At 39.2% G+C, this 12,605-nt stretch overlaps 1 protein-coding gene across 2 annotated transcripts; it reads right to left on the reverse strand.

Moving 5' to 3' along the window:
* Positions 1-548: 548 nt before the first annotated feature.
* LOC308169212 (uncharacterized protein) lies at positions 549-11,071 on the reverse strand. 2 transcript variants are annotated; one of them, XM_080543887.1, is made up of 4 exons: positions 10,947-11,071; positions 10,556-10,734; positions 9,153-9,487; positions 549-743 (listed from the first exon to the last, which is right to left on the reverse strand). In XM_080543887.1, the coding sequence occupies exons 2-4, from the start codon at positions 10,699-10,701 to the stop codon at positions 724-726; spliced, it is 501 nt and encodes a 166-aa protein (XP_080400013.1). In that variant the 5' UTR covers positions 10,702-10,734; positions 10,947-11,071; the 3' UTR covers positions 549-723. The 2 variants fall into 2 exon arrangements, with proteins under 2 accessions (XP_080400013.1, XP_080400012.1); XM_080543886.1 differs by having other exon boundaries at positions 549-746.
* Between the last annotated feature and the right edge of the window lie 1,534 nt (positions 11,072-12,605).

Genomic DNA, 12,605 nt, shown 5'->3' on the forward strand with positions numbered 1-12,605 from the left:
GACGACCCCCACAAAACTGTGAATAATACGTTTTATCTGCAAATCTATATTTTGATGATAAATTTGATAGTGACATGTGGTAAGAAGTAGCTAGTTTGGTTTCTGTAGCTAACTGTTAGCCTGTAATATTTGACTGAACTTGAAAACATCATCTGGGGTGACCTAGTATCATGTGGGGTGACCACTGCTGAGTGTCTTACATGATAGATATACGTCCTGTATTTGTAGTTTCTGTATATTTATATTTTATTAATGATTTATATACATACAGTTCTTTGTTTTAGCATAACTCTTTGTATACTTTAACACATATTTGTCTACATTTCAGTCATTTTCCATTCCTATTTAGGAATTAACGTTTCTTTTTGATTATTGTGCAATCTTATGAAAGAAATGTAAAAAATTGTATAGCATGACATTCCATTTAGGTAATTGTAGATTGTAACAGGTTCGGGCACAGAGGGAGACAGACAATAGGCTGGGTAGTTTTTACGAGCGGGTTTTTATTACGGGAACAGCTGTTCTGGAGTTTCAGTCAGGCTGAGCCTTGCTCAAGCGAGAACGTCTCTGCCCGCTTCTAGCCCGACCCTTTCGGTCACGGCTCCCCGGCAGCGCTCGTCCGTCCCTCGGCACCTGACACTCCGCTGCTTCTCCGTTCTGGTATCCCCGCTCTGGTACCCTCCGTTCTGGTATACTGGTTTGGTTCGTTACTCCGTCCTCGGGCTACTCAGTCCGACTACCCTCTTCTGGGGAACCAAGCCACACGTTAAGAGCGCGCGTTGATGAGGATCCAATTGGCATCAGCCGATGCCAATCGGACCCTCATCCCTTCACCAACTGTCCTATAGCTCCCCCTGCCGGTCGGAACGCGTCATGTTCCCCACATAGATGTATTAGTTATGTTTAACTAGTTTAACCTATTTTCTAGATGGCACCACAAACAAGCAAACAGAAGACTGCTCGATACAGGCAGCGGGTCAACGCAGACCCTGCAGCAAGAGCCGACTATCTTGCCAGGAAAAAGGAAAGATAAAAAACTATAGGTAACATGCAGTAGGCTATATCTTTCTCTGGTGTATTTGGAACTGTCATGTTAGTAGGATTAGGAATGACCTTTTCTGTAATATCTTGAACTTAAGTTTGTATGTAAGTTAGGCCACCAGAATGCTTCTCGCGTCTCGAAGCTGACTTGCCAAGACTGCGTAAAGTTCAGAAATGCCTGGGGGCTCATTTATAAAAATTTACTTGAACGTCATCTTTAACTTTAACTTTAATGTAAGCACATTTTTCTAAATGGACGTAAGCATTATTTATAAAACGGGCTGTGCTTGTTTAAAATTGCGTACGTCTGTCGTACGTACTTCCGTCTATAAATAACAAATATACCGTATTTTCCGCACTATAAGGCGCACTTAAAAGTCCCCAAAAAAAAAAATAAACGACAGTGCGCCTTATAATCCGGTGCGCCTTATAATCCGGTGCGCCTTATATATGGATCAAAATGCAAAAATTACATGACCAATATTTTTTTTTTAATAATAATAAAATGTTTCAGTACGACTGGTAAACTACAAAGCCGCACCGCTTGCAGCATTACGGTAATCAGTAAACGACGGCCGCCATCTTGGAATCTCCGCGAATGCTATGCTATTGTTATGCTATCATGTGCTCTGAATGGATGCCGTACTCACCCAACTGTGCAATTCGGACACTGAAGAAGAATAATTCAAGGGATTCGTGGACGAGGAATGAACTGAAAAAGTGAGCTTTACGTGTTATACATAACTGAACAATGTTGAGTTATGCACTAACGTTTGATTTAGTGGTATCAGACTGTTTCTTTTACTACGTGTTTACTGAAATAAAGTTTGAATGTTTGACTGAATTGAATTAATGAACATCTCATCCCTCTGTCTCCATGTCATTGTAGAACACCCATGCCTTTGGAATGTGAAGCTTGAGGTCTACAAAGACAAAGAAAAGTTCCCCTCCACGTTTGGGAGAAGAGTGAACAAGGCTGGGAGATATTGTTAATATTGTTAATATGTTATTGTTAATATTGTTATGTCTCCATGTCATTGTAGAACACCCATGCCTTTGGAATGTGAAGCTTGAGGTCTACAAAGACAAAGAAACGTTCCCCTCCACGTTTGGGAGAAGAGTGAACTTGTTATATTGTTTGGGAGATATTGTTAATATTGTTAATATGTTATTGTTAATATTGTTAATATTGTTAATATGCACATTAACGTTTGAACAACGTTTGAACGTTGAACAACGTTTAAGAACGCTTAATAAAGTTTGACTTTATTTGACTGTTGTGTTGACATTCCCTTTAGCACAGCTCCATCTAGTGGATGCATAACGCAACCCCAGTCAAAAAAAAAAACCGACAGTGCGCCTTATAATCCGGTGCGCCTTATAATCCGGTGCGCCTTGTATATGAAAACTATTCTAAAATAGGCCATTCATTGAAGGTGCGCCTTATAATCCGGTGCGCCTTATAGTGCGGAAAATACGGTACTTGAAATTGAACGCAGGTGAATGAGCTTTGTATTTACGCCCTGTGATAGCGGCTCAATTATAGCAGCTGAATTAAGCCAAGTGCTATAAATAGGCTTGATTGAGGTGTTGAGCAGCACCTTTGACGAGTTCACATGATGGTAGACAAACAAAAGAAGAGAAACTTTACTGAGGAGGAGATCGACTGTCTTATCAGAAATAGATGCGCGGTCGCAAACGCTCGCCCCCGAATTCCCCCGATCACATCAGGCAGGATGCGGCTGAAGGAGGGCTGGGATATACCCGACTGCCTTTATCACGCCTCAATTTAGAATGATTACACCATACAATAGCCTAATGGCATATAAAGGAAGACTGAAATACAATCATAAACATCAGTTCCCTTTAAATCTTGAATTAAATGTTGTTTTCTCGGCTGATAACAACATTGTTAATTTTATTACGAGCCACTTTCACTTCGCATGAATTACAGTTAAGTAGGCATTAACGTGTTCGAGTGCGGCTCACATGCCTGTAATAACTTTGCATAACTAGTAGGTAATGTGCGTACGTCAAGTCAAGACCTGACGTAGAGCTACGATCGTTTCCACTGTCAAATTGACTCACGTTGACATTTTATGATTCACTATTTTGACATGGTTTTCTACGTACGCCAAGGGTAAGATCACATTTTATCCAGATTCTATAAATGAGGCCCCTGGTGTTAAAGAAATGCCTGCAGTTTACCATGAGTCTGGTCACAATGATTAGATGGTCATTGGTCACAATGCAATGAGTAAGGAAATGGCAATAAAATGGGGAAATAAAGGAACAAAAAGAAAATGGAAGTGACAAATGAGAATGAAATGACAATAGCAAAGACAATGAAATTACAGTAACAATGAAATGGAAATAGCCTAGTTTGTTACATGCTGATGTTCCTAAACATCGTTTTAATGTAACAAATGATCCACTGCTCCAACCAGCCTGTGTTGTAGGTCATATACAGGGAACTGATACAACTGTGTTGTAGGTGTTTAGTGTTGATTTCATCCATGCAACTATGTTGGTGTTTATTGTTTATTGACTCTATAGAACTGTGTTGGTGTTTAGTTTTTATTCCATATACAACTGTTTACTTTTTATTGACTGAAATTGTTGATCCCTGTGCAATGTGACTACCAGGGTCCACAAAAGTGATGCTACTTAACCCTCCTTCTCTCTCTCATAGATTGACAAAACCAAAGATGAGATGACAAGGATGTGAAAATTTACATTTGTGAAATATTTGTTCTTGAAGAAGTTCCTGAAGCATATAATGTGCATTGCACTTTAACTTTTTAAATGTTTAATGTTTTTAAAATTTGTGATATTTGAATGTTCCTGACGAAACTTGTAACCTACGCGTTTTACGTTTGACATTTTTTTTGTTCTGTGATATTTGAATGAATTTAAGAATATTTTTGACTTGACCACTTGAAAAGATTGTAATAAAAACTTTGTTCCGTTTTCTTTAGTCTGAACTGTATTGTGTACATTTTAAATAGACTTTTAACTACTTGCGGTTTTTTCATCATTTGGGGCGACCATCTGTCATGTGGGGTAACCAACTATTGGCAATTACTGTACTAAATTCAAAATCGAATATCCATCAGTTTTGGCTCAAATATTAATCAATTGTATACTATGCTTAAGTGGATATTATCTGTACACATTTTAAATCAGTTTTATGGGTTTTAGAACAAAAATGGGTATTGTAACTGCATTACGAGGGAGACACTGCCATTATAGAATAAACTTGTGAAGACAATTACGGTCGCCCCAAATGACTTTTTTTTAAGGGCGTGTCCTATTAATTCAACTTTAAAAACACTAAAATCTCTTAATTTGGGTTTTTTGCATAAATGCATGTGTACACTACATTCCAAATGTTTGAATAATGGCCAAATATATTGTTATTGTTAGTATTTTAAAATTGGCCCATTCAAAAGTCTTATCCGTCAATGACCCAGTTACAAACATTTTTTGTAAATATTCCTAGATATTCATCCCTTTTGTGGCCAATCTTAATCTAAAAGGGTTAGGGTACGTTTTTAAATAATTACAAAATATTGTTTAATGAATACATTAGAAAATTAAGGATACATCATTATCAAATCAATAGTAGTCAAATGTGTTATTTGCATACACATACACTCACTGGCCACTTAGTTAGGCACACCTTGGGGTTGGACCCCCTCTTTTGCCTTCAGAACTGCCTTAATTCTTCGTGGCATAGATTCAACAAGGTGCTGGAAAGTAAACATTCCTCAGAGATTTTGGTCCATATTGACACTATAATATCACGCAACAGCCCGTCTGGCACCAACAACCATGCCAGGTTCAAAGTCACTTAAATCACCTTTATTTCCCATTCTGATGCTGGTTTGAACTTCAGCAGATCGTCTTGACCATGTCTACATGCCTAAATGCATTGAGTTGCTGCCACATGATTGGCTGATTAGGTATTTGCGTTAACAAGCAGTTGAAAAGGTGTACCTAATGAAGTGGCCGGTGTAATATAATATAATATATATATAATATATTATTATTCATATTATTGCTTTTTCAAAATCTTTGGATTTGGACAAGTAACTTGAGCTCCAGGACAAGTAAAAGATAAGTTCACTTGTCCGAAGGACAAGTACCTGAAAAAGCTTAATGTCAAGCCCTGTCCTCCCTATATTCATATCAGACCTCCTCCCTCCCTATATTCATATCAGATCTCCTCCCTCCCTATATTCATATCAGATGTCCTCCCTCCCTGTATTCATATCAGATCTCCTCACCCTATATTCATATCAGATCTCCTCCCACCCTATATTCATATCAGATCTCCTCCCTCCCTATATTCATATCAGATCTCCTCCCTCCCTATATTCATATCAGACCTCCTCCCACCCTATATTCATATCAGATCTCCTCCCACCCTATATTTATATCAGATCTCCTCCCACCCTGTATTCATATCAGATCTCCTCCCTCCCTATATTCATATCAGATCTCCTCCCTCCCTATATTCATATCAGATCTCCTCCCTCCGTATATTCATATCAGATCTCCTCCCACCCTATATTCATATCAGATCTCCTCCCTCCCTATATTCATATCAGGGGCCTCATTTATAAAGCTTTGCGTACCTACGCACCTTTGCAAAGCAAGAACATTTACGTCGCCAACATTCGGATTTATAAAACGGTGCGCACGCCAGTGGAATTTGCAAGTTCCACGCCTGCTTCCAATCAACTCTGTTGCACACGTGAACGAGCGTCTTGTCCCACCCTTTTTGACGCCCATAGTTGCCTATAATAAAATAATAACTTTTTATTTATATGGCACTTTTCCTGCAAACGTTGCATATAAATGGTCAGTCAAACGGCCGACAGAACGCCGAAAAAAAATACTTTTCACCCAATCAGTAAATTTCCGCGCAACGAACGTTCTCGCCAGACCATATATAACATGTTCCAGACTGCATCGACAACGGAATCAGTTTAAACGTGATTCGTCCTACTGTTTACCTTATTATTTATGATAATGTCATAACATCCAAGTATTGGTATAATATGTATAATAATTACAGATCCAATATGATTCCTGATTAAACTACAACATTTGAGAGGTTGTTTTGCAAAAACAGATACCTCGCTTTGTAGTTATTATACTAAATAATTTCTCTTTTAGATTAGATTAGATTCAAACTTATTGTCATTGAGAAGTACTAAGACAAGGAAACGCAGATGCATTTCATTTTCGGCGCCCCAGACCGAGGGCGATTGACGGTTATTTTGTCTTTCTGTTATTTTCAATTAATCGCACAACAGTAACAAGCTGCTTGCTGGTGGTCTTGTAGCCCATTCCAGCCTTGTGCAGGTCTACAATATTGTCCCTGACGTCCTTATACAACTTTTTGGTCTTGCCCATGATGGAGAGGTTAGAATCTGATTGATTGATTCTGTGACTTGCGTACGTACATGCGTACGTAAATCCTCCCGCAAATTTGGGATTTATAAAAAAGGAACTTGGCGTGAAACTGTGCGCACCTCTAAGCACACTGGGACCCATGCGTATGCATAGTAACTGGAGAAATGAGCAACTGCGACTCCGCTGGCAGAAGGATGAAAGAGGAGAAACGCTTTGAAATGGATACCATTTCCACCGACATAATATTGCCTCTCATGTATTATGAAGGAGTGCACACAAAGGATACGTGCACACTGCACATATCTTATTCGTCCTTGTCCTGTACGCATCACACTATATACATATATCTTTACTGTACATATCATATTGATATTCATGCAAATATATTTACTTTTTACATAAATATTCATTGCACGTAGCGCGAGGTTGACCACCGTCCGCATTGACTTCACAGTAATGTACGTCTTCATAAGGGTAACGTTCCCGATAAGTCCAATGATTGCAATATCCATACAGTGAAGAACATGAACAGGCCCACTGTAGACAATTGACTATCATCCCCAAGTAGGCCTACACCCCATCCCTATGTATACGGACTACGAAAACTTTAAGCACACAGATTACTGAACTGAACTATCTATTATTACTAGTTGCATCACTAGTGTATCCTGTCTTAGCTGTAATATTGTCACCTTTATCTTGTATTATGCCTATTGCCTTATGTCTTGTGCTGCCATGTCAGGAACCGAAGCCTACGAATGTTACTCTCTTAAATGTAACGTAACAATAAACTTGAAACATGCTTGGCTTTTCTACAATGCAGGTTAGATGACGAACTGCATTTCCTTGTGACAACCTTGGTACTTGTCAATGACAATAAGATTGAACCTAATCTAAAAGAAAAAACATGATTTAACATAATAAATACAAAGGGAGATATGTTGTACAGTTTAATCGGGAATCATATTTAATTGAATCTGTAATTATTAAACAATACTTGAATGTTATGAAATGTATTATCATAAATAATAGGGTGAACACGTTGTCGATACAGTCTGGAACATATATATTATAGAGAGTTTCATATTGTTATGTGTTCGTTAAGCGGAACTACTGCGCAGAAATTGAGTGGGTGAATTCTTTTTCGCCTTCTGACGGGCATTTAACTGACCAATAATAGGCAAAGCATGGGTGTTAAAAACGGTGGGGCGAGACGCTCGTTCCCGTGCACAACATTTAGGGTTGATTGGGATAAAGGGAAGCAGGTGTGGGAAGAGTGTCCCGCAAATTCCACTTGCGTACGGTGCGCGTGCCTTTTATAAATCAGAATCCAAATGTTCTTGCTTTGCGTACGCACCGAAACTCTCTTCTCTTGTCTATATAATATCTATGTTCCAGACTGCTTCAACAACGGAGTCAGTTTAAACGTGATTCGTCCTACTGTTCACCTTACTATTCATGATAATACATGTCATAACATCCAAGTATTGTTTAATAATTACAGATTAAGTAAGACAAGATACACTGGTGGTGCAATTAGTAATAATAGATAGCTCAGTAATAAAGTGTCTGTGCGCTTAAAATGTTCGTAGTCCGTATACATGGGGTGTGCTTGGGGATGATAGTCAATTGTCTACAGTGGGCTTGTTCATGTTCTTCAATGTATGGATATTGCGATCATTGGACTTATCGGGACGTTACCCACTGAGCACTCGGGAACAGTGAATCAGGAACGGTGCTCAACTTGTCCAGCCTTGTGCTATGTGCAATGAATATGAATATAAAAAGTTAATATATTTGCATGAATATCTATATGATACGAACAAAGATATATGTAGGCTACATTGTGATGGGTACAGGACAAGGGAGAATAAGATATGTGCAGTGTGCACGTATATTCTTTGTGTGCACTCGCATAATATGTGAGGTAATATTTCGATTTATGTTGGTGGAAATTGTATCCATTTCAAAGCGTTTCTCCTGTTTCATCCTTCTGCCAGCGGAGTCGCAGTTGACATTTCTCCAGTTTCTATGCGTACGCATGGATCACAGTGTGCGTAGCCTAGAGGTGCGCAGTTTTTATAAATACCAAAATTGCGGGAAAATTTGCTTACGCACCTTAGTGTGCGTACGCAAGCTTTATAAATGAGGCCCCAGATCTCCTCCCTCCCTATATTCATATCAGATCTCCTCCCTCCCTATATTCATATCAGATCTCATCCCACCCTATATTCATATCAGATCTCCTCCCTCCCTATATTCATATCAGACCTCCTCACCCTATATTCCCTAAGGCCCCTAAGGTCAGCTGCTGCATGCTCCTGGAACAAACTCCCTGAAGAAATCAAACAGGCACAAAGCCTAAAAATATTTAAATCTAAGCTAAAAACCTTTTTGAATGTTTTGCAGTAGTTATGATTAAACACTTCTATCAATGTCTTTTATCCATGAACTATTGTCTTATTAAATGTTTTATCTATTTACCTCTTATATTTACTTTTATTCAGTCGTTTTTATTTTCTTGCTATGCTCCTCTTGCTGTATTTTTAAATAATATAGGCTATGTAAAGCACTTTGAATTGCCCCTGTTATATGAAATGTGCCGTACAAATAAACTTGCCTTGCCACAGGCAGCATTGATTTTACAGCAGTGCAATGACCCTCACCACTACACAACAAAGACTTACCATCCGTGTCTTCAATCTCCACTTCTACTTCGACCTCTTGTTTCACCATCACTCCCTCCTCCCTCATTTCTTCTCCTCCATCTTCTTCTTTCACCATCACACCCTTCTGCATTACAGCTGCACCTCCATCTTCTTCCTTCACCATCACTCTCTTCTCCTCCACTTCTTCTTTCACCATCACACCATTCTCCTCTACATCTTCTTCCTCCAGCTTCACTGCCACCATCTCTGAACCCCACTGTGTGATTTTCAGGGCTGGAGAACCACAGCCAGATCCGGGGGACTCTGTGGACTCTGGTTCATACATGGTTACATGAGCTGAAGAGGACCTGCATCTAGAAACAGTGGAGGCACAAACAGTGCAGAGTCAATTATAAATGACAGCCAACCAGTTCACTGAAAGCCCACCTAGACTGACAGGACATGTCCTGCAAATGCAATAATCTATGGATTACTGATTGCATTTCTTTGTAATTAAAGGGTCTGTAAAATAGACATTAAACGGTTCAAAATTTGTATTTTGTGTCCAAGAAAAAATGACAATAATCTTCTAGTTAGGCTTAACTTCCTGGTCAGACAGAGGGCTGTATGGGCGTGGACTTTGCACGCTTGACTGGCAGCTCCCTTTCAAGCAAGCTTGCTGCGTTATCATACATGACATTCATCTATTAGATGTGCTTATAGTTCTGCCCTTTAATTACCAACTGTTTAGCTGCTGCTGAAATGTACTGAGCTAATACAATGACTTGGCTAAGATTATAGTTATGCACCTGGCAGTATAATTCATCATACAAGGCACAAACATGTACATTTCAAGCCTGCAAACTGCGACACTTTAAATAAATGTGAAATAACACTATTGTGCAATATGACAACCCTAGTCGTCTATCTGTACAGTATAGTATAGTGGATAGTGTACATAGCCTTTATTTATGTAAACCAGCTCCTTCCCTTCTTGTGATTTTTTTTTTTTTCTCCCTTTCCTAACACCAGGGGAGCCACCCCTCCTAAATTTCGTTGTTTGGTACCTGTACTGTAGCAATGACAATAAAGACCATTCATTCATTCATTCATTCATTCATTCATTCATTCATTCATATCAATTCAATGACCACCATTAGCATACTGTACACCTGGCACCCTATGGTGAATTATTGAACCAGGGTTCGACAGTAACGCTCTGCCAGACCCGACTAGATGATCGTGGAGTAAAGATATTATTATTATGCCGTCTGTTGTTCTTCCTGCACACAGTTAAAAATATCCAGGATCCAGCAGCGTCATCGGGCTCGCGCAAACAAACCCGGTGAATGTTTTACTTGCTCCGGACAAGCGTTACTGTCGAACCCTGTGAACACAATAGGCTACTTGTGGACAGGATTCACAGCATGTGTATGACTTACTGATCAGTTGTACCACAATGGTGTTGTCCTCCTTTTCTAATTCGCTGCCGTATTTTCACAATATCCTCCATGTTTAGTTTCTTCCCACACTGGACGTAGCACTGGCGCATGTCGTCATGACCAGAACAAGCAGAAGCATCCATCATTGCCCAGATGGGGAGTTCACAGTGCAGGGAATCCTACGAATAAAGATGATCAAAATATTAAAACAAGAGTGAAGAAATTTAATCAATTAGTTTTTTTTTTTTTTTACCAGAAGTGGAAAACAGTAGCCAAGCTATAATAATATATATATCATAATAATATAATAATCTTTAATTTGAGGGTATTCCTATCCAGATTGGAGGAAAGGTCTAGGAATTACAGCTCTTTAATATGTGTCAACTCCTACCGTCAGGTCGGCGCTTCCGTTGTTGTTCAAGCTAGTGTCGCTTTCCCAGTCTTTGTGTAATAAGTGAACATGTTGTAATGTTTGCCCTCTAGCACAGTTATAAACTTAATAAATGACTCGTGTTGTCTTCAGTCTCAGCACTGTGTGCATTTATTGACCCGCCATCTTAGTTCCACATCCTGTTCGTTGGGCTTTTTCTTCTTCTCAGTTAGAAGGTTTGCGACCAACTTAAGGCGCATTACCGCCACCTAGCGGACTGTGTATGGACCTGTTCGTTGGTCTCACGGGAATAGCTGACGTCTCTCCTAACCTAAGGCATCATATTTGTATTTTGTTTGTGTATCATATTTGTATTTCAAAAAACTGGAAAGCACTTTGAATTGCCCCTGTTGTATGAAAAATGCTATACAAATAAACTTCAGACGTCATAAAGACGTCAGTTATTCTCGCGAGACCAAGGAACGGGATGTGGAACTAAAATGGCGGATCCATAAACGCACACGGTGCTGAGACTGAAGACAACACGAGTCATTTATTACGTTTATAACTGTGCTAGAGGGCAAACATTACAACATGTTCACTTATTACACAAAGACTGGGAAAGCGACACTAGCTTGAACAACAACGGAGGCGTCGACCTGACGGTAGGAGTTGGAGTGATTGATAAAATGCTGGTGGAAAGCGTCACTTATTCTGTTTGTATCCATATCTGATGTTAGACTCAGATAAAAGTTGATGACGTTGACAGGGAGAGGAACTATTTATTGTGATTTAACTGCTTTCCAATATGTAGTTGGATCACCGCCAGAATCAGAGATGGTGTTTAAATAATAACTTGATTTAGAGAAGTAAAAGGTTTTATTTATAATCATGGCAGTACATCTATTTCTGAGCTGAAGGATAAGGTGGTGGGCCGAACGCGTTTATCGCGAAGTTTATCTTTTTCCATCTACGGAGTAAACGATCTCTTACATACGATATTAAGTAATTCTCTTAAGTCTATAACAATTTTGTTTGCAGCTGTATTATGTCGGAGATTTTCACAAACTTATTTTTTAATAGTCTGTCTGCTCAGGCACATCGCTGGTCGCTCTAGTTGATAAACCAATCAGAATTCGAGTACGGCTTCATTAGGACCCCGAAATGTAAACAATGGCTGTTAACCCTAGCAACTGACTGTATGTTAACCCTAGCAACCGCGGGGAAATAACGAGATGTGATGAATTATGGAGTGTTGTATGCATTTAACAAACCGAACGGACAATATTACAGCATTTTCAGATGCAAGTTGGACCAAATTTGTACATTGTTCTCTACAGTGGGTGAATCTTCACACTGCAGAAAGCCAAATTGCTATTATATATATATATTGGTATTATATATATTTGGGAGAGGGGGCTCCCCTGGTGCTAGGAAAAAAAATACTAAAAACAAGAAGGGAAAAGAGCTGGTTTACATAAATAAAGGCTATGTACACTATCCACTATACTATACTATACAAATAAAACACTGTGCTGTACTCTATGCTATGCTATACATATCCTAACATTTCCTATCTCTGAACCTTATGTACCCGAGGGTTGTCATATTGCACATAGTATTATTGCACATTCATTTAAAGTGTCGCAGTTTGCAGGTTTGAAATGTTCACAGTTGTGT

The sequence above is a fragment of the Nansenia antarctica genome (assembly GCF_963989245.1).
Source record: "Nansenia antarctica genome assembly, chromosome: 13".
NCBI lineage: Eukaryota > Metazoa > Chordata > Actinopteri > Argentiniformes > Microstomatidae > Nansenia > Nansenia antarctica.